This window comes from Hyla sarda, unplaced genomic scaffold (genome assembly GCF_029499605.1).
Source record: "Hyla sarda isolate aHylSar1 unplaced genomic scaffold, aHylSar1.hap1 scaffold_259, whole genome shotgun sequence".
NCBI classification, from domain to species: Eukaryota; Metazoa; Chordata; class Amphibia; order Anura; family Hylidae; genus Hyla; species Hyla sarda.
This window is the reverse complement of record NW_026609279.1, coordinates 242,255-266,752: the sequence shown is the minus strand read 5'-3', so window position 1 is coordinate 266,752 and position 24,498 is coordinate 242,255. Positions and strand designations below refer to the sequence as shown.

At 42.2% G+C, this 24,498-nt stretch overlaps 2 protein-coding genes across 4 annotated transcripts in view; one reads left to right on the top strand and one right to left on the bottom strand.

Moving 5' to 3' along the window:
- The window catches only part of TBCD (tubulin folding cofactor D), a 324,749-nt gene that overhangs the window by 72,252 nt on the left and 227,999 nt on the right, over positions 1-24,498 (top strand). The window lies entirely within an intron of this gene.
- On the bottom strand, positions 1,118-13,991 carry LOC130324099 (fructosamine-3-kinase-like). 2 transcript variants are annotated; one of them, XM_056553210.1, is made up of 6 exons: positions 13,851-13,991; positions 6,912-7,063; positions 6,641-6,741; positions 4,135-4,211; positions 2,369-2,491; positions 1,118-1,512 (listed from the first exon to the last, which is right to left on the bottom strand). In XM_056553210.1, exons 1-6 carry the CDS (start codon positions 13,989-13,991, stop codon positions 1,168-1,170), a joined length of 939 nt encoding a protein of 312 aa, XP_056409185.1. In that variant the 3' UTR covers positions 1,118-1,167. The 2 variants fall into 2 exon arrangements, with proteins under 2 accessions (XP_056409185.1, XP_056409184.1); XM_056553209.1 differs by having other exon boundaries at positions 6,656-6,741.

The following is a 24,498-nucleotide window of genomic DNA, read 5'->3' as shown; positions in this document are numbered from 1 at the left end:
TAATCCTCTCATGTGTGATACTGTCTGCTGAGTTCATGTATCTAATTCTCTCATATGTGATACTGTCTGCTGAGTTCATGTATCTAATCCTCTCATGTGTGATACTGTCTGCTGAGTTCATGTATCTAATCCTTTCATGTGTGATACTGTCTGCTGAGTTCATGTATCTAATCCTCTCATGTGTGATACTGTCTGCTGAGTTCATGTATCTAATCCTCTCATGTGTGATACTGTCTGCTGAGTTCATGTATCTAATCCTTTCATGTGTGATACTGTCTGCTGAGTTCATGTATCTAATCCTCTCATGTGTGATACTGTCTGCTGAGTTCATGTATCTAATTCTCTCATGTGTGATACTGTCTGCTGAGTTCATGTATCTAATCCTCTCATGTGTGATACTGTCTGCTGAGTTCATGTATCTAATTCTTTCATGTGTGATACTGTCTGCTGAGTTCATGTATCTAATCCTCTCATGTGTGATACTGTCTGCTGAGTTCATGTATCTAATCCTCTCATGTGTGATACTGTCTGCTGAGTTCATGTATCTAATCCTTTCATGTGTGATACAGTCTGCTGAACCTATCATTTGTGATATTTGTGAGTGTCCCACATATAAATAAGCATGGAAATAAAGCAGACTCATGTTTCCCATCCTGGGCAGCCCTTCATCTAAATCAGTGTTTCCCATCCGGGCTGCCTCCAGCTGTTGCAAAACTACAACTCCCAGCATGCCCGGACAGCCATCGGCTGTCCGGGCATGCTGGGAGTTGTAGTTTTGCAACAGCTGGAGGCACCCTGGATGGGAAACACTGCTCAATATAAACACATAAGGAGGAAGAATCCTTCATACACACAATGGTTTTATTTGTATTTCGGTTTTATCTCCTAAACTGCTCCAATAACCCCGCCCCCTATACCCCGCCCCTGATACCCGGCTCCAATAACCCCGCCCCCTATACCCCGCCCCTGATACCCGGCTCCAATAACCCCGCCCCCTATACCCCGCCCCTGATACCCGGCCCCAATAACTCCGCCCCCAATACCCCGCCTCCCTTAAAATACTGTAAACATGCTGAGTGCAGTATCTGATGATCCAGAACGTCTGATGATCCGGTCCTCGGGGACAAGCCATGACTGTCATGTAGATCCGTCCGCCATCGTCTGACCTCACAAGATCTGGAGGAGGGTTCTGGCCAGGTCCAGGGTGCGTCTCCTGAACACCGCGCCAAAGTGGTTCCAGTTATTCAGGGAGTGGAAGAGCTGGTAGAGGAGGCGCCGGAGGGCGAAGCCGGGAGACCTGGGGATCCTCCTGTGGTACGCCTGGTAGAAGTCCTCACAGTGCTCTCCAAACATCTCACCCACCGACAAGTCAAACTCAGAGTGTCCATAGAAGGAGGCGGGGTCAAAGAGAACCGGGCCCTGGTCATCCTCCGCAACGTTGGCCTCCCATAGGTCCCCGTGTAAGAGAGAGGGAACGAGGACAGTATCTCTGAAGGCTTTATGGGCCTTCATCTGGGGACAAAATACAATCATCAGCCACACTAGATGTCCACAACTATACACATCAATGTCCACATCAGTGTCCACAACTATACACATCACTGTCCACATCAATACACATCAATGTCCACAACTATACACATCAATGTCCACATCAGTGTCCACAACTATACACATCACTGTCCACATCAATACACATCAATGTCCACAACTATACACATCAATGTCCACATCAGTGTCCACAACTATACACATCACTGTCCACATCAATACACATCAATGTCCACAACTATACACATCAATGTCCACAACTATGTCCACAACTATACACATCACTGTCCAGATCAATACACATCAATGTCCACAACTATACACATCAATGTCCACAACTATACACATCAATGTCCACATCAATGTCCACAACTATGTCCACAACTATACACATCACTGTCCACATCAATACACATCAATGTCCACAACTATACACATCAATGTCCACAACTATACACATCAATACACATCAATGTCCACAACTATACACATCAATGTCCACAACTATACACATCAATTTCCACAACTATGTCCACAACTATACACATCAATGTCCACAACTATGTCCACATCTATGTCCACAACTATACACATCAATTTCCACAACTATACACATCAATTTCCACAACTATACACATCAATGTCCACAACTATGTCCACAACTATACACATCAATGTCCACATCAATGTCCACAACTATACACATCAATGTCCACAACTATACACATCAATGTCCACAACTATGTCCACAAATATACACAGACCCCACCAATCCTATCACTATGGGGGGGATCCATCTATCTTCAGACTTTCCTACCTGCAGCTCAGACCACAGTCCCAGAAGAGTCCGGTCCCCATAGTCCTTCTCGATCAACTGGACTTGCGGCTGCAGACGCTGAGACACAAAGAAGGTCGCCCAGTCCTCCTGCCACTCGTTCTCCTGTAGATACAACCAGGACCATAATAGGACGGAGAAGACATTATTGTCCTCTATAGGTCATTTACTAGAATACACCATCATTTAGTTACGTTTTAATGGAGTTTTCCAGGGGATTGTCCAAGACGGCATAGATTGTAGCAAAACCTGCGGGGCGCATGGGATTTCATTATCTTGTGAACTTTTTCTATTCACTGACGGCAAGCAAAATGTTTAACCCTTAGACGACCCATGATGTAAATGTATGTCATGGGTCCCTGGTACTTAGTGCACCAGGACGTACATTTATGGCATGAACATAAAGAGAGCGCAGAAGCTTCGTGCTCATTTCATCCTTGGCGCTAATGGCGGAATTCAGTGATCACGCTGATGCCCGCCATTAACCCTTTAGATACCGTGATCAATAATGCATTAGCAAGGCTTTTTGAGGCTCTTCGGACCACCCACACTGTAATTGTGGGGGTCTGATGAGTAAAAATGGTGGCTGGAGCCCATCCCCCCCCAAACCCCCCCAAAAAAATAAAATTCATTGTGCCGTATATTTTATGGTAAAATATAAGGTGTCATTACAAAGTACGATTGGTCATGCCAAATTTTTTTGTATAAAAAACGTGTGGGTGTAGAAAATAAGAGTTTTGGCTCGTAAAAGGTGAAGAGGAAAAAATAAATGAAAACGCAAAAAATGTAATTGGCCGTGTCCTAAGGGGTTAAACCAGTGACAAATCAGTAAAACCACTTTGTAATAACGTAGGACAGCGGTCTCCAAATTGTGCATCTCCAGCTGCTGCAAAACTGTAACTCCACATACAACACATCAGCTGAGCTGTTTGCAAGTGGTACACGCACAGATAATTCCTCCCTTACTTCTCTGGCCAATCACAGCACATCCTGGGCTGATTGTTTACACCAGTGTTTACAACCAGTGTGCCTCCAGCTGTTGCAAAACTACAACATCCAGCATAGAATACCAGTTCTAAGGCTGCTTTCACACTATAAAACAACTTCCGTTATGAACGCCCGTTAGGAAATCGGCAGTTATACGGCCGGTACAAAATCACTAACGACCGTTAGAAAATCCCATTATAGTCTATGGGATTTTTCTAATAGCCGTTTTAACCCGTTACCGTCCGTTATTAATAACGGACGATATTTTGTGACAGATGAATGAATGGGAGAAATAGTGCATGCACTAAATCTCCCGTTACTATCGTCCTTCACAAATAACGGGCGATAACGGGTTAAAACGGCTATTAGAAAAATCCCATACACTATGATGGGATTTTCTAACGGTCGTTAGTGATTTTGTCCCGGCCGTATAACTGCCGATTTCCTAACGAGCGTTGGTAACGGAAGTGGTTTTATAGTGTGAAAGCAGCCTAAGTTGTTTGCCAGTAGTGCACACACGGATAATTCCTCCCTTACTTCTCTGGCCAATCACAACACGTCACACTCTGGGCTGATGATTTACGCCAGTGCTTCACAACCAGTGTGCCTCCAGCTGTTGCAAAACTACAACTCCCAGCATGCCCGGACAGCCGTTGGCTGTCCGGGCATGCTGGGAGTTGTAGTTTTGCAACAGCTGGAGGGCCACAGTTTGGAGATCACTGACTTAGGAGATCTGTAGAATATACTGCTATACCGCTTACCTGTGGGATGTATCCGCAACAGGTCGTAGTGTGAAACCCGAACTTATCCACGGGCCGCAGACCGTCCGGACATTGTCCTAAAGAAGAGACAAAAATCTGTGTAACATTTAAAGGGGTATTCCAAGAAAAAACTCCAGAAAGTTAAACAGATTTGTAAATTACTTCTATTAAAAAATCTTAATCCTTTAAGTACTTATGAGCTTCTGAAGTTAAGGTTGTTCATTTCTGTCTAAATCCTCTCTGATGACACCTGTCTCGGGAACCGCCCAGTTTAGAAGCAAATCCCCATAGCAAACCTCTTCTAAACTGGGCGGTTCCCAAGACACGTGTCATCAGAGAGGATTTAGACAGAAAAGAGCAACCTTAACTTCAGAAGCTCATAAGTACTGAAAGGATTAAGATTTTTTAATAGAAGTAATTTACAAATTTGTTTAACTTTCTGGAGCCAGTTGATATATATATAAAAAGTTTTTTTCTTGGAATACCCCTTTAAGTCTATTATTTCCATATAGTGTTGTGCCCAGGCGGGTGCCTCCTTTAACCTCCACCATAACTATTACACAGTGGTGACCTCCGGGGCTCACTGATCCACCAGCAGAACATCAGTAATGATCATGTGATCTGTTGTGATCCTGACTACGTTCACAAGGCTGAATTCTGAAATTCCACCAAAATTTGGTTCAGCAGCGGAATTTCGGCAGAATGTTGGAGTTTATTGGCATTCCGCCCCCAATTCCGTAGAATTTTGCAGAATGCGGAATCCCATTAAACATAACGGTTTTAAATTTTAGCTGAATTTTGGTGGAATTTCTATGTAGCATAAACACAGAATTCTGCCAAAATTCAAGCCCCATTGAATTCCTCCCACAATTCCACAAAATTTAAAGACATTTCTTTAAATTTTGGGAAATGCAGAATTTCTGTGGCGGAATGTCGGCCGCAGAAATTCTGATGTGTGAATGGGACAGTGGAATCCCATTAAACATAACAGACTTAACATTTTGGTGTAATTTCTGCCGAATTCTGCCGAAATTCAAGCTCCATTAAAGGGGTACTCCAGTGGAAAACTTTTTTTACATTTTTAAATCAACTGCTGCGAGAAAGTTAAACAGATTTGTAAATTATTTCTATTAAAAAAAAATCTTAATCCTTCCACTACTTATTAGCTGCTGAATACTACAGAGGAAATTCTTTTCTTTTTGGAACACAGAGCTCTCTGCTGACATCATGACCACAGTGCTCTCTGCTGACATCTCTGTCCATTTTAGGAACTGTCCAGAGTAGGAGAAAATCCCGATAGCAAACATGTGCTGCTCTGGACAGTTCCTAAAATGGACAGAGGTGTCAGCAGAGAGCACTGTGCTCGTGATGTCAGCAGAGAGCTCTGTGTTCCAAAAAGAAATCCATTTCCTCTGTGGTATTCAGCAGCAAATAAGTACTGGAAGGATTAAGATTTTTTAATAGAAGTAATTTACAAATCTGTTTACGGTAACTTTCTGGCACCAGTTGATTTAAAAAAGAAAATAAATAGAGATGAGCGAACTTACAGTAAATTCGATTCGTCACGAACTTCTCGGCTCGGCAGTTGATGACTTTATCCTGCATAAATTAGTTCAGCTTTCAGGTGCTCCGGAGACTCTTTCCTAGGACTGTATCCACCTTTTCCAGCCACCGGAGCACCTGAAAGCTGAACTAATTTATGCAGGAAAAACCATCAACTGCCGAGCCGAGAAGTTCGTGACGAATCGAATTTACTGTAAGTTCGCTCATCTCTAAAAATAAAGTTTTCCACCGGAGTACCCATTTAAGTTTAATGGGATTTTGCCAGCAATTCCGCAAAATGCAGGTGTTTAAATTTAGCAGAATGTGTGAATGGGATAGCAAAATCCCATTAAAGGGGTATTCCAGGGAAAATACTTTTTATTATATATATCAACTGGCTCCAGAAAGTTAAACCTATTTGTAAATCACTTCTATATAAAAAAATCTTAATCCTTCCAATAATTATCAGCTGCTGAAGTTGAGTTGTTCTTTTCTGTCTGGCAACAGTGCTCTCTGCTGACATCTCTGCTTGTCTCGGGAACTTCACAGAGTAGAAGAGGTTTGCTATGGGGATTTGCTTCTACTCTGGACAGTTCCCTAGACACTTGTCATCAGAGAGCACTTAGAAAAGAATAACTCAAATTCAGCAGCTCATAAGTACTGAAAGGATTAAGATTTTTTTATAGAAGTCATTTACAAATCTGTTTCACTTTCTGTAGTCAGTATATATATATATATATATATATATATATATATATATAATTATAATTTTTTTTCCTGGATAACCTCTTTTAGCATAATGGCATTTCAATTTTGGCAGAATTTTAGTTAATTTCTGAGTTTCATAAACACAGAATTCTCCCAAAATTCAAGCCCCATTGACTTTAATGGGATTCCGCCCGGTACTGCCCAAAATGATTTCCGTTTGGAAATTCCTCCGCCTGAATAGGGCCTTACACAGGACTCCATGTCCGCTCACCTATAGTCCCGCAGTTTTGCTGCATTTTCATTCTCATATTATGGACGTGTAGATCCGCCAGCTGCTCCCCCAGTTTTCCAGCAAATCTAAAAAAGATTTTAAAAAAATTAAAAAAATTCAATATCAATAAATTCAAATCTCTAGTATCGTCCTTCTCAGTGAATACACTTATTGGTGACGATATTTTCTGTAATACATTAAATGCAGAATATATGGTGGATGGCAGCAGAACACTGCAGATATATCCACGACTTACCTGCAGATAGGTCGGAGCTCCAGACATTTCATAATAAGAAGAGCGCCTCCTGCTGGGAGCTCGGCCAACGTGATGGGAGTGGGTACACGCACAGTACATGTTCTCCTTATTGCCGCTAAACTTGCAATTTCCCCTCTGAACATTGTCATAGCCTATAGAGAGAAATATATATAATAAATAAATAAAATACTAATAATAATCATGAAAACTATATATATCATAGTTATGTACAATATTTAATATAACGACTATAATACTGCTCCTACATACAAGAATATACCTACTATAATACTGCTCCTATATACAAGAATATACCTACTATAATACTGCTCCTATATACAACAATATAACTACTATAATACTGCTCCTATATACAAGAATATAACTACTATAATACTGCTCCTATATACAAGAATATAACTACTATAATACTGCTCCTATATACAAGAATATAACTACTATAATACTGCTCCTATATATACAAGAATATAACTACTATAATACTGCTCCTATATACTAGAATATAACTACTATAATACTGCTCCTATATACTAGAATATAACTACTATAATACTGCCTACTATATACAATAATATAACTACTATAATACTGCTCCTATATACAAGAATATAACTACTATAATACTGTCTCCTATATACAAGAATATAATTACTATAATACTGCTCCTATATACAAGAATATAACTACTATAATACTGTCTCCTATATACAAGAATATAATTACTATAATACTGCTCCTATATACAAGAATATAACTACTATAATACTGCTCCCTATATACAAGAATATAATTACTATAATACTGCTCCTATATACAAGAATATAACTACTATAATACTGCTCCTATATACAAGAATATAACTACTACAATACTGCCCCTATATACAAGAATATAACTACTACAATACTGCCCCTATATACAAGAATATAACTACTATAATACTGCTCCTATATACAAAAATATAACTACAATAATACTGCTCCTATATACAAGAATATAACTACTATAATACTGTTCCTATATACAAGAATATAACTACTATAATACTGCCCCTATATACAAGAATATAACTACTATAATACTGCTCATATATACAAGAATATAACTACTATAATACTGCTCCTATATACAAGAATATAACTACTATAATACTGCTCCAATATACAAGAATATAACTACTATAATATTGCTCCTATATACAAGAATATAACTGCTATAATACTGCTCCTATATACAAGAATATAATTACTATAATACTGCCTCCTATATACAAGCGTATAACTACTATAATACTGCTCCTATATACAAGAATATAACTACTATAACACTGCTCCTATATACAAGAATATAACTACTATAATACTGCTCCTATATACAAGAATATAACCACTATAATACTGCCCCTATATACAAGAATATAACTACTATAATACTGCTCCTATATACAAGAATATAACTACTATAATACTGCCTCCTATATACAAGAATATAACTACTATAATACTGCTCCTATATACAAGAATATAACTACTATAATACTTCTATATACAAGAATATAACTACTATAATACTGCTCCTATATACAAGAATATAACTACTATAATACTGCCTCCTATATACAAGAATATAACAGCTATAATACTGCCTCCTATATACAAGAATATAACTACTATAATACTGCTTCTATATAAAAGAATATAACTACTATAATACTGCTCCTATATACAAGAATATAACTACTATAATACTGTCTCCTATATACAAGAATATAACTACTATAATACTGCTCCTATATACAAGAATATAACTACTATAATACTGCCTCCTATATACAAGAATATAACTACTATAATACTGCCCCCTATATACAAGAATATAACTACTATAATACTGCCCCCTATATACAAGAATATAACTACTATAATACTTCTCCTATATACAAGAATATACCTACTATAATACTTCTCCTATATACAAGAATATAACTACTATAATACTGCCCCTATATACAAGAATATAACTACTATAATACTTCTCCTATATACAAGAATATAACTACTATAATATTGCTCCTGTATACAAGAATATAACTACTATAATACTGCCCCTATATACAAGAATATAACTACTATAATACTTCTCCTATATACAAGAATATAACTACTATAATATTGCTCCTGTATACAAGAATATAACTACTATAATACTGCTCCTATATACAAGAATATAACTACTATAATACTGCTCCTATAAACAAGAATATAACTACTATAATACTGCCCCTATATACAAGAATATAACTACTATAATACTTCTCCTATATACAAGAATATACCTACTATAATACTTCTCCTATATACAAGAATATAACTACTATAATACTGCCCCTATATACAAGAATATAACTACTATAATATTGCTCCTGTATACAAGAATATAACTACTATAATACTGCTCCTATATACAAGAATATAACTACTATAATACTGCTCCTATATACAAGAATATAACTACTATAATACTGCTCCCTATATACAAGAATATAATTACTATAATACTGCTCCTATATACAAGAATATAACTACTATAATACTGCTCCCTATATACAAGAATATAATTACTATAATACTGCTCCTATATACAAGAATATAACTACTATAATACTGCTCCTATATACAAGAATATAACTACTACAATACTGCCCCTATATACAAGAATATAACTACTACAATACTGCCCCTATATACAAGAATATAACTACTACAATATTGCTCCTGTATACAAGAATATAACTACTATAATACTGCTCCTATATACAAGAATATAACTACTATAATACTGCTCCTATATACAAGAATATAACTACTATAATACTGCTCCCTATATACAAGAATATAATTACTATAATACTGCTCCTATATACAAGAATATAACTACTACAATACTGCTCCTATATACAAGAATATAACTACTACAATACTGCCCCTATATACAAGAATATAACTACTACAATACTGCCCCTATATACAAGAATATAACTACTATAATACTGCTCCTATATACAAAAATATAACTACAATAATACTGCTCCTATATACAAGAATATAACTACTATAATACTGCCCCTATATACAAGAATATAACTACTATAATACTGCCCCTATATACAAGAATATAACTACTATAATACTGCTCCTATATACAAGAATATAACTACTATAATATTGCTCCTATATACAAGAATATAACTGCTATAATATTGCTCCTATATACAAGAATATAACTGCTATAATACTGCTCCTATATACAAGAATATAACTACTATAATACTGCTCCTATATACAAGAATATAACTACTATAATACTGCTCCTATATACAAGAATATAACTAGTAAAATACTGCTCCTATATACAAGAATATAATTACTATAATACTGCCTCCTATATACAAGAGTATAACTACTATAATACTGCTCCTATATACAAGAATATAACTACTATAACACTGCTCCTATATACAAGAATATAACTACTATAATACTGCTCCTATATACAAGAATATAACCACTATAATACTGCCCCTATATACAAGAATATAACTACTATAATACTGCTCCTATATACAAGAATATAACTACTATAATACTGCCTCCTATATACAAGAATATAACTACTATAATACTGCTCCTATATACAAGAATATAACTACTATAATACTTCTATATACAAGAATATAACTACTATAATACTGCTCCTATATACAAGAATATAACTACTATAATACTGCCTCCTATATACAAGAATATAACTACTATAATACTGCTCCTATATACAAGAATATAACTACTATAATACTGCTCCTATATACAAGAATATAACAGCTATAATACTGCCTCCTATATACAAGAATATAACTACTATAATACTGCTTCTATATAAAAGAATATAACTACTATAATACTGCTCCTATATACAAGAATATAACTACTATAATACTGTCTCCTATATACAAGAATATAACTACTATAATACTGCTCCTATATACAAGAATATAACTACTATAATACTGCCTCCTATAGACAAGAATATAACTACTATAATACTGCCCCTATATACAAGAATATAACTACTATAATACTGCCTCCTATATACAAGAATATAACTACTATAATACTGCTTCTATATACAAGAATATAACTACTATAATACTGCCTCCTATATACAAGAATATAACTACTATAATACTGCCTCCTATATACAAGAATATAACTACTATAATACTGCTCCTATATACAAGAATATAACTACTATAATACTGCTCCTATATACAGGAATATAACTACTATAATACTGCTCCTATATACAAGAATATAACTACTATAATACTGCCTCCTATATACAAGATGTTACGCCGAGCGCTCCGGGTCCCTGCTCCTCCCCGGAGCGCTCACGGCGTCTCTCTCCCTGCAGCGCCCCGGTCAGACCCGCTGACCGGTAGCGCTGCACTGACATTGCCGGCGGGGATGCGATTCGCATAGCGGGACGCGCCCGCTCGCGAATCGCATCCCAAGTCACTTACCCGTCCCGGTCCCCGGCTGTCATGTGCTGGCACGCGCGGCTCCGCTCTCTAGGGCGCGAGCGCGCGCGCCAGCTCTCTGAGTATAAAGGGCCAGTGCACCAATGATTGGTGCCTGGCCCAATTAGCCTAATTAGCTTCCACCTGCTCCCTGGCTATATCACCTCACTTCCCCTGCACTCCCTTGCCGGATCTTGTTGCCTTGTGCCAGTGAAAGCGTTTAGTGTTGTCCAAAGCCTGTGTTCCACATCTTCTGCTATCCACATTGACTACGAACCTTGCCGCCTGCCCCGACCTTCTGCTACGTCTGACCTTGCCTCTGCCTAGTCCTTCTGTCCCACGCCTTCTCAGCTGTCAGCGAGGTTGAGCCGTTGCCGGTGGATACGACCTGGTTGCTACCGCCGCAGCAAGACCATCCCGCTTTGCGGCGGGCTCTGGTGAACACCAGTAGCCTCTTAGAACCGGTTCACCGGCACGGTCCACGCCAATCCCTCGCTGACACAAAGGATCCACATCCAGCTAGCCGAATCGTGACAGCTCCTATATACAAGAATATACTACTATAATACTACCTCTATATACAAGAATATAACTAGTATAATACTGCTCCTATATACAAGAATATAACTACTATAATACTGCCCCTATATACAAGAATATAACTACTATAATACTTCTCCTATATACAAGAATATACCTACTATAATACTTCTCCTATATACAAGAATATAACTACTATAATACTGCCCCTATATACAAGAATATAACTACTATAATACTTCTCCTATATACAAGAATATAACTACTATAATATTGCTCCTGTATACAAGAATATAACTACTATAATACTGCTCCTATATACAAGAATATAACTACTATAATACTGCTCCTATATACAAGAATATAACTACTATAATACTGCTCCTATATACAAGAATATAACTACTATAATACTGCTCCTATATACAAGAATATAACTACTATAATACTGCTCCTATATACAAGAATATAACTACTATAATACTGCCCCCTATATACAAGAATATAACTACTATAATACTGCCCCCTATATACAAGAATATAACTACTATAATACTGCCCCCTATATACAAGAATATAACTACTATAATACTGCCTCCTATATACAAGAATATAACTACTATAATACTGCTCCTATATACAAGAATATAACTACTATAACACTGCTCCTATATACAAGAATATAACTACTATAATACAGCTCCTATATACAAGAATATAACTACTATAATACTGCTCCTATATACAAGAATATAACTACTATAATACTGCTCCTATATACAAGAATATAACTACTATAATACTGCTCCTATATACAAGAATATAACTACTATAATACTGCTCCAATATACAAGAATATAACTACTATAATACTGCTCCTATATACAAGAATATAACTACTATAATACTGCTCCTATATACAAGAATATAACTACTATAATACTGCTCCTATATACAAGAATATAACTACTATAATACTGCCTCCTATATACAAGAATATAACTACTATAATACTGCCTCCTATATACAAGAATATAACTACTATAATACTGCTCCTATATACAAGAATATAACTACTATAATACTGCTCCTATATACAAGAATATAACTACTATAATACTGCCCCCTATATACAAGAATATAACTACTATAATACTGCCCCCTATATACAAGAATATAACTACTATAATACTGCCTCCTATATACAAGAATATAACTACTATAACACTGCTCCTATATACAAGAATATAACTACTATAACACTGCTCCTATATACAAGAATATAACTACTATAATACAGCTCCTATATACAAGAATATAACTACTATAATACTGCTCCTATATACAAGAATAGAACTACTATAATACTGCTCCAATATACAAGAATATAACTACTATAATACTGCTCCTATATACAAGAATATAACTACTATAATACTGCTCCTATATACAAGAATATAACTACTATAATACTGCTCCTATATACAAGAATATAACTACTATAATACTGCTCCAATATACAAGAATATAACTACTATAATACTGCTCCTATATACAAGAATATAACTACTATAATACTGCTCCTATATACAAGAATATAACTACTATAATACTGCTCCTATATACAAGAATATAACTACTATAATACTGCCTCCTATATACAAGAATATAACTACTATAATACTGCCTCCTATATACAAGAATATAACTACTATAATACTGCTCCTATATACAAGAATATAACTACTATAATACTGCCTCCTATATACAAGAATATAACTACTATAATACAGGATATTGACCTGATCTCTTTGATTCCACTTTACAAACACTCGGCCCCGGTCGGTCTCATACTTCCACGCCTCGCTGATACACCCGCCCTGTATGTGTCCACATGGGGTGAGGACGGATGTCTGGAGAACATTCTTCAGCTGCGCCTCCATTCCTCGGAAGCCTTTGGGGTCCATATATAGCCGGGACATTTCTGGGGGTCCCCGGGGGCTCCGCTGTGGATCTGTTAGGGTTGAGTTCATTAATCATCCGAAAATAAATTCTGCTTCTCCTGGCAGATTATAATCCACGAGATAGAAACCGAACCTGATGTCTATTTATAAGATATAATCAGAGCGAATGGCGTATACAAATCACAGCAGAATAGTGAGCGCAGCTCTGGAGTATAATATAGGATATAACTCAGGATCAGTACAGGATAAGTAATGTAATGTATGTACACAGTGACATCACCAGCAGAATAGTGAGTACAGCTCTGGAGTATAATATAGGATATAACTCAGGATCAGTACAGGATAAGTAATGTAATGTATATACACAGTGACCTCACCAGCAGAATAGTGAGTACAGCTCTGGGGTATAATACAGGATATAACTCAGGATCAGTACAGGATAAGTAATGTAATGTATGTACACAGTGATCTCACCAGCAGAATAGTGAGTGCAGCTCTGAAGTATAATACAGGATATAACTCAGGATCAGTACAGGATAAGTAATGTAATGTATGTACACAGTGACCTCACCAGCAGAATAGTGAGTACAGCTCTGGAGTATAATACAGGATATAACTCAGGATCAGTACAGGATAAGTAATGTAATGTATGTACACAGTGACCTCACCAGCAGAATAGTGAGTACAGCTCTGGAGTATAATACAGGATATAACTCAGGATCAGTACAGGATAAGTAATGTAATGTATGTACACAGTGATCTCACCAGCAGCATAGTGAGTACAGCTCTGGAGTATAATACAGGATATAACTCAGGATCAGTACAGGATAAGTAATGTAATGTATGTACACAGTGACCTCACCAGCAGAATAGTGAGTACAGCTCTGGAGTATAATACAGCATATAACTCAGGATCAGTACAGGATAAGTAATGTAATGTATGTACACAGTGACCTCACCAGCAGAATAGTGAGTACAGCTCTGGGGTATAATACAGGATATAACTCAGGATCAGTACAGGATAAGTAATGTAATGTATGTACACAGTGACCTCACCAGCAGAATAGTGAGTACAGCTCTGCAGTATAATACAGGATATAACTCAGGATCAGTACAGGATAAGTAATGTAATGTATGTACACAGTGACCTCACCAGCAGAATAGGGAGTACAGCTCTGGAGTATAATACAGGATATAACTCAGGATCAGTACAGGATAAGTAATGTAATGTATGTACACAGTGACCTCACCAGCAGAATAGTGAGTACAGCTCTGGAGTGCTGACCAATTAGTTGCGGGTGTGGTCGTGCTTCAGCTGTGCTGTGTGTCTGCTGTGTCTCCTGAGCTCCAGGGATTTCCATCTGTTCCACCTGGGGCCTGCTTCCTCCTCCCCAGGGAGGGAGTGGGTTTCCAGGCATGAGTGAGGGAGGCGAGGCCCAGGCTTCTGCTCCTCGGAATAGGCCGCAGGGGAGCAGTAGAAGCCAGCAAGCGGCCGGAACATCGGAGGATTTGGGGGTGAGGCGTTCCACCAGGAGTCGCAGCAATGCTGCTCCAACTCCCCCCACAGAGGTGAGGAGCTCCAAGGCTGGATCCACCTCGGGAAAGCTGGGTGTTTCCAGCGGAAAGCTGGGTTCATCAGGAAGGAGGCAGAGTACTCACGGAGGTGAAGCCGACCTCAGTGAGGAAGGCTGGGGAGTGCTGAGGACCCGGGAGTCTATTTCCACCTATATGTCCCGGGTAAAAAGTCACCTCCGTGAGTATGAAGACGCCTGTAAGGCCATCAGGAGGCTCGAAGAGGGACTTCGCTGTGCCCGTGCCAGGGCTAAGGTAACTCCTAAGAGGAAAAAGGCAGAGATCCAGGCAGAGATAAAAAGACTTATGGCTGAAATACAAGCTTTGGAGGAGAGGAGAGCAGAATTACTGGCGAAGAGTGGTCCATTTAAAGAAAAATTGGAAAATGGAGAAAGATTCAAGGTAATGGAGGAAAAGGAAAATAAAAGGTTGATGGGGCTGCAACCTGAGAGCCAGGTGGATGATGCGGAGGAGATGGAGGAAAAACAACAGCCAGATCCACCTGGTGGCCTGCGGCAACAGCAGCAGGCCCCGTACAGTGGGCCCCCTGCACAGCAACCAGCAGTATCACCTGCCGACTCAGGGGAGGACAGTGACAGCAGCTACCAGGGAGGGGCGCTAATGGCCCAGATCCGCATGCTGGAATCCCCAGTGTGTCCTCAGAATCTGGTGTTTGGAGATGAGCTCCCAAATGAGGCACCTGGGGGTAAGAAGAAGAAGACCAAGCCAAAGCAGCAAGAAGTGGTGAGTTACATCTACACCCCCCTCCCTGTAAACCCTGAGTCGGCCGCAGGGTCAGCTCATTGTGCAAGCCCCGTTACCCAGCCCAGCCCGTGTTCTGTGGTGGACTCGGTGCAAAGGTGCGGGGAGAGTACAGATACTAAAAGGGCGCAGAGCTCCATGCCTGTTTGCAGTAGCAGGGATGGAGCAGAGAAGGCATCGGCCGCAAGGCCGTACAGTGAGGGCAGCCCAGCGGTGGGCATAGAGGCAGACTCCGGTGCTGTAGTTCGCTCCCCTGTGGGAGAGGGGGGTGACTCAGTGCCGGAGGTAGTCGTGGTGGCTAAGGGAAAAATAGATTCTCCCAAAAGTAGAAAAAAACTTTTGTTTTGCATTGGCGCCGCTGATCCAGATCAGCGGCGCCCAGGAGCTGGACATTCTAGTACGGATGAGGCGGAGGGTACCGGTAAAAACAGGGCTGGGGCCGCTAATAAACAGGCTAGGCAGGCTTCCCGGTCCTTGTATAAGGGACCGGTGACCTGTCCTGTGGTGATGGCTCCAGCCCTGGTACCCAGTGATGCTGACAGTACAAAATCTGCACCAGAACGCACCGGTCCAGCCAGTATGAATGTGGAGGTTAATGTTGGAGTGACTGAGGGTGTGAATGAGGGGAATAATTCATCTGTTACTAAAAATCTGTCTGGGGCTTTGAATAGTGGTTTGGGCTGTAGCACGGGTGGAGGTATGGGGGGCACATCAGCTAAAATAGGGGTCAATGGTTTGGGTATGGATTATGTGGAGGAGGGTGGTGAAGGGGCACAGATTAGTGGTGGGAATGTAGGGCCTGGTCCAGTTGCACCCCCAGCGGTGGCAGCACCCATCCGCAGCTACGCGAATGTCACCGCTGGGGGAAGGGGGGCAGCTTCCTCGTCCTCTGGCTCTGGGGAGAACAGTTTGCAGCAGCGTCTCCTGGGGGCCTTAAGGAGAGGGGAGAGATCGATCAATGTAGAGGGTAGGGAGGTTGATCTATCCTTCTGGATAGAGAGACATGGTCTTTCAGCCTTCCGAGAGGAAAGAGGGGGGGATAATGTGTGGTCCCTCCCTACAGCCGGGCCAGGTGGTCTCCGTAGGAATGTGGTCCGGCTGAGGTGGAGAGGCAGTGATACATGTCCTCCAAGATCTAAAGTTGTTGAGCTTCTGCTGAAGTTGGGCTTTAAGGCAGCTGACATCTATGCCTTGATACATCCTTATGGTACCCCTGAGTTCGATATCAGCTTTGTTCGGCCGGAGGGGCTTGAGCTCTTCTGGTCGAATTATGAGTTGGTAAAGAATGAGCCCGGCTGGCGAGACTTTGCCATTCAGGCAGTGTCTCGCCAAAATAATGTCAAGAAGGTGACCGTTTTAACCCGTAATGAATCGCTTTCTTGTATTGACATCATGACGTGGCTAGGTCGGTATGGTGAGGTGGTGGAGGTCCCAAAAAAGAACAGGGATGAATATGGCATCTGGTCAGGGGCCTGGACGTTTATGGTCAAGCTTAGGCGTTCAGGAAACACCGTTACCCATATACCATCTGCGACCTTCCTCGGAAGGGATCGCATCCAGATCTTCTACCAGGGTCAGCCGAAGCTCTGTCACAGATGTGGTGACCCCACACATTTTAGTGCCAATTGCACTGTGCAGAAGTGCACTCTGTGTGGGGAAATAGGCCATCTCGCTACATCTTGTGCAGAGATTAGGTGTCACCTGTGTGGTGACTTAGGTCACCCATTCAGTCGCTGCCCTCGTTCCTTTGTCAACGCGGTTGTTGCCCCGGTGGGAGTAAGCCGTGAGGTGGATTCTGCTGGGGGGATGGCTGTCGGGGATGAAGGGGTGCAGGGGCCAGGGAAGAAAAGTAAGCAGAAGACGCCTGCCCAACTGAGGCGTCTTGAGAAGCGTCAAAGGGACAGGGAGATTCAGGACTCACAGGAGCATCAACTAACTGGGGTGACTCCTGATCCTGTCCCTGCGGCCAGTCTTACTGCTGAGGCCCTGGGGGATAGTGAACTGGATGAGGAGACTGGAAGGATCCACAAAGAGGGGGATGCCGTCTCCTCACTGTCCTCCCATGGTGGGAGCGCGGATGAGGACAGTGGGGGATGGGCAGAAACAAAGCGGGGTACTCGGAAGAATAAGAAAAGGAGAGATGTAAGATCTTCTCCCACCTGCCAGATGCCAAAGGAAGGTACAACTGATCTCCCTCTGATTGGTCTCTCCAACCGGTTCCGAGCCCTCCGCGACATTTCCTCTTCGGAGGAGGGGGTGGCTGGGGGTGAGGTTCCGGATGTTGCGGTGGGGCTCACAGGAGACGCTGAGTCCTCTCTCCCTGGGGAATCTATGTCTTCAGGGGGGGAGACAGGCCCAGAGTCAGGGGACGAGGAAAATGTATATAAAGGGAAAATGGACACATCTATTTCACTTAAAAGGGGTAAACCATCATCTGATGAGGAGGGTGGTGGGGTGGATGGGAAGGATGGTGGGAAAAAGAAAGCTGTCTAACTCAATCACCCTTGATGGCGGCACCCTCTCCGTTGACTCTTGCATCCATTAATGTTGCCAGCATAAAGTCAGATACGGCTCGATTTGCGGCCTATGATTTTTTTGCCCATATTAATGCTGATATTTTATTTTTGCAGGAGACCAGGCTAACAGATATGTCATCTATCTACAAGGCTAAAAGAGAGTGGAGGAATGGGCCCTCCTACTGGTCTCTTGGGGCCGAGCCGTATAGCGGAGTGGCGGTCCTTTTTACCGCAGCGGTAGAATGCCGACGGGTTATCGAGTTAGAAATGGGGAGGTGCCTGATCTTAGATGTCCTCATGAAGGGACAAGAACTTCGCCTTATTAACATCTACGGCCCACAGTCTAAGTGGGACCGGAAGTGTCTCTTTATGAGGATCAAGCCCTATCTTTTTACAAGTCGGCAGGTGGTCTTTGGAGGGGACTTTAATGCTGTCACGAGGCCCCAAGACAGGGGAGGTGCCAGAGACAAGCTGACTTATGATAGCGTCGCCCTTAATAGCATAGCGAGTGAGGCTCGCCTGGTGGATGTCCACATCCGGCACACCCCAGGCCACGTGGGATTCACCTATCATAGGGGTAGTTGTAGGTCTAGGATAGACAGGTTTTATTTAAAGGAGGAGGCCGTCTCTTCAGCAGTATCTGTTGTTGAGGTGGAGTTCTCCGATCACTGTTTAATTTTGTTTTCTCTGAATGTCGCAGAGACCCCCCGGATGGGCAGAGGCTATTGGAAGCTGAATTCGTCTCTCTTGGAAGAAGCGGAGATAAGACAGTCCTTTGAGGATTTTCTTCAGAGCCAGGTACCATTGCTGGGCCTTTGTAGCAGTAAGTCAGAGTGGTGGGAGATCTTCAAGGAAAGGGTTGAAAGATTCTTCCGCCAGCTCTCGGGCCTCAGAAGCCTAAATAGGTACCGTTTGTACCAGGGCCTGAGGAAGAAACTTGAGCACCTTGTCTCGACTGGAGGTAGTCGTGACGATATCTCCAGAGTGAAGTCCTTGTTGATGAAGTGCCAGTACGACAGACACGCATCTTTGGTTTTTGAGAGGGATTACGGGAAGTACCGCTCGCCTGACCCTTACAGAAACTGCAAGATGTCAGTGAATAGTAAAATAGTCTCAGGACTGATTGATAGTACGGGATCCTTGAAAAGGTCCAGATCAGGGATCTTGGAGGTCGTCAGATCCTTCTACTCGCACCTCTTGGGAAGGAAGGATCTAGATCGAGATAAGGTATCAGCTTTCTTGGCTGAAACCGTCCCTGAACCAGGAGTAGACCCCTCTCTTGACGTTTTGACAGAGATGATCCGGGAAGAGGAAGTCAGGATGGCTATTGATGGGCTTGCCCTCAAGAAGTCACCCGGTCCGGATGGCTTAACATCTGAGTTCTATAAGACCTTTAAGGACACTTTGGTTCCCCTCTTGACTGCGGTTTTTAATGAGTGTCTATCCTCGGGCACTCTGCCAAAGTCAATGAGGAGGTCAGCGCTGATCATCCTGTCAAAGGGTAAAGACCCGTTCCACATTGAGAATTGGCGTCCCATAGCGCTTCTCAATGTGGACCGAAAGATTCTGGCAAAAGTGCTGTTTAACCGGCTGGTGGAGTTTGCACCCCGGCTCCTTTCGGGGGCTCAGCATTGCTCTGTTCCGGGCCGCAGTACATTTAGTGCTGTGCTCAGTGTCCGAGAGGCTGTGGAGCAGGGTAGGGCTGGCCACTGGAAGGGGTACTTGCTGTCCTTGGATCAGGCAAAAGCGTTTGATCTGGTTAACCATGAGTACCTCTGGTCTGTTCTTCTGAGATATGGCCTGCCGGGGGGGTTTGTTGATTGGCTTAAGATCTTGTATGCAGGGGCAGAGAGTTTCCCGCTTGTGAATGGTTGGATTGGCCGCTCTTTTGAGGTTGGGTCTGGCGTCCGTCAGGGTTGTCCTTTGAGCCCGTTACTGTACGTGTTTGCAATTGATCCTTTCCTTAGGAGGATTGATTGTGGACCCTTGGCGGGGGTGAGAATGGACCTGGCGGTGCCGGATTTGGCTCTGAGGGCGGTAGCGTATGCTGATGATGTCACCGTGTTTGTCTCCTCACAAGAGGAAGGCCAATGGGTGATGTCAGAGGTGGACCGCTACTCGGAGGCATCCGGGTCCAAGATCAACCGGGATAAGTGCGAGAGTCTCTGGCTGGGAGGGGGAGATCCTAGTTTTGATCTCCCGGACGCCCTTCCAGGGCCCCAGGAATCTGCAAAAGTTCTCGGCATCGAATTTGGCCAAGGGGATTACCCCAAACAAAACTGGGACAGCAGGCTTAAGATCGCCGCTCAGAAGGTGGATCAGTGGAAGGGTTGGTCTTTGACCCTCCGGGAAAGGGTTAACCTGATCAAAACATTCCTGCTCCCTTTACTGATATACCTGGGCAGTGTATGCATGTTGCCAGAACCTCTTTGGACCCGGGTCTACAGTGTGTTCTTCCAGATGTTATGGGGGAACAGACTGAACCTAGTGAAGAGGGAGGTTACTTACCGTACAAGGAGACTAGGGGGGTTGTGTATGGTCAACCCCGTGGTATTCCTAGTGAATACCTTTCTTAAGACCAATATAGCAAACCTCTGGTCAGAGAGGGCTCCTCCGTGGGTATCCTCCTGTAGGGGATGGTTTCGGCCTTTCTTCCAGGAATGGGAGACAGGAGGGCAAGTGAAGGATCTTCGCACACCACACGGGCATCTCCCGGCTTATGCTACCCCGGTTCTGAAGGTTATTCGTCGGTGGGGTCTGGGGATGTGGGAGATTAGGACTCTGTCGAGGAAATTCCTTGACAAGAGGGTCCTGTCTTCCCATTTCCAGAGGCCATTGGCGCTCAAGGACTGCCCAAGTCGGGATCTGGAGGTGGGTTTAGAGCTTTTGAATTCTATCAGGATCCCCTTGAAGTTTTGGGACTTGACTTGGCGCTGCTTCCATGGGAAACTGTGTGTGAGGGACAATCTGAAGTGCAGGAGCTCTGATGACCGGGGATGTCCCCGCGAAGAGTGTGGAGGCATGCTGGAAAGCATGGAGCATTTTCTGCTTCATTGTCCCTTTAACACAGAGGTTTACACCAGGGTGGGCGCTTCCATTGGTTGGCCTCGGCTGGCCAGTCTCTCCTATGCGGAATGGGCCTATGGGGCATTCAGAAACCTTGGAGGCTGGGACCGGTGCACTTTATTCCTAGTCAGCTCAGTGGTTAGGTACTACACGTGGAACGCACGGTGTTTAGTGTCGACGCAGCGTAAAATCCTCCCTGTGGATGTGGTGGTTAGGAACATTCTCGGTGACCTGGTGAAGGTGCGTTCTCTGGAGTACGAGAGGCTGGGTGCTGGCAGGGCCTCTCGTCTATGGAGGGGCTCTGCCTTTAAAGTGCCTTAGCCTGTTGTCCCCCCCTGGTGGTGGGCTGATGCTGGCACATTAGTCTTTTTGTTTTGAGCAGTTGGTTTATGGTAATATAGGGCTTGCAGGCACTGAACTTGAGCTTTAGGGGTTTGTTGTTTGGCTTATAGTGTTATATGTATTTGTTATTGTATTTATTTTGTAGTCTATTTGTATACTTATGTATTGTATATATTGTTAGTCTGTGTATATTTTATGTAATGTATATATTGTATATATTGTGTGATGCCACCTGTGGTTTGGGTTTAGTTTAGGTTGGGTGGTGGGTTAAAAAGGGGGGAGGGGGTTTGTATGGGACTTTTATATATACAGAAAATCCTGGACTGGTTCATGGACGTCTGGTAACATGTACTGGGGGCATGGGATGCGGGACCAGCTCAGGGCCAAAAAAAAAAAAAAAAAGTGGTGTTATTTTGTTTGTGTTGGTTTTTATTATTTTGTATATATTATTATTGTTGTTGTTGTTATTCTTTTTGGTATATTACTGGTATTGGGTTTTGGTATTGCAACTGGGCCAGGAAATTCACATTTAGTATTAGTGTATATTAGTGTATATAGTTTATTAGTATGGTATGGGTATAATGGGTATTATAGGAATATGTCTTTTGTAAATATTGTATATATTTGTTTGTGTGCAGGAATGAGTGTGGGGTGGACCGGTGTTGTATTTTATGCTATTGTGTTGGTTTTATGATCATTATATTGATATGTTCTATCGGATATGATATGTTTATGTTTTGTAATTTTTTTTATTGTTATGTTTGAAATTTTAATAAAAGATCTACAGGATATAACTCAGGATCAGTACTGGATAAGTAATGTAATGTATGTACACAGTGATCTCACCAGCAGAATAGTGAGTACAGCTCTGGAGTATAATACAGGATATAACTCAGGATCAGTACAGGATAAGTAATGTATGTACACAGTGACCCCACCAGCAGAATAGTGAGTGCAGCTCTGGATGACCTTACCTTCCATCCTGTGCGGAGGTCCCGGATCTTCTGGTGATGTCCTCTCCATCCCTGTGGGTCCTGTAGTAGGTGAGGGTGGAGCCGTCCCTATCAGTAAATCCAATCCTGTGGGGTGATAAGGGGCGACCCCCTACACAATAGGGTCATTGTGCCCTTTAACCCGACGTCCAATGTTCCAGACATAGATAAGACATAGATGTTAACAATCCTACTCAAACAATGGGGGGGGGGGAGGTCACATGACTGGACTGAGGGGCCACACTGACACCTCACCTCCATGATAAGCAGCAGTGCCGGAGATCCAGAACATTAGTCTGATGTCCCATTCTTCTCAGCTGGGTCACCCAGCTTGCCCACAGCCCTGAGTACCCAATAGACCTTTTTATGAAAACACTTTATGACTATATAGAGATCAGCGGTGACATTTAGTTCTCCTGCAGAGGTCATAGGTGACAGAACAGTGAGGGAGCGAGGCTGAAAGGTGCAGCATGGAGGAGCATCCTGTAGGGGGCTCCACCTGGGGATGACAGGCACAGGCTCTTTATGGGGGGCCTCTGATTGGCCTTATACAAGATACACTGTGATTGGGATTGTATGGAGTCATATTTTTAGGGGGCACAGTATAGGGCAGTGGTCTCCAACTGTGGACCTCCAGATGATGCAAAACTTCAACTCCCAGCATTCCCGGATGTCCAGGCATGCTGGGAGTTGTAGTTTTGCATCATCTGGAGGTCCACAGTTTGGAGACCACTGGTATAGGGCACTGTGCAGATGGGGTACTTGTCTCTTTTGGGGGGCACAGTATAGGGCACTCTGCAGATGGGGTATTTGTCTCTTTTGGGGGCACAGTATAGGGCACTCTGCAGATGGGGTATTTATCTCTTTTGGGGGCACAGTATAGGGCACTCTGTAGATGGGGTATTTGTCTCTTTTGGGGGGCACAGTATAGAGCACTCTGCAGATGGGGTATTTGTCTCTTTTGGGGGCACAGTGTAGGGCACTCTGTAGATGGGGTATTTGTCTCTTTTAGGGGGCACAGTGTAGGGCACTCTGTAGATGGGGTATTTGTCTCTTTTGGGGGGCACAGTATAGAGCACTCTGCAGATGGGATATTTGTCTCTTTTGGGGGGCACAGTATAGGGCACTCTGTAGATGGGGTATTTGTCTCTTTTGGGGGGCACGGTATAGGGCACTCTGCAGATGAGGTATTTGTCTCTTTTAGGGGGCACAGTATAGAGCACTCTGCAGATGGGG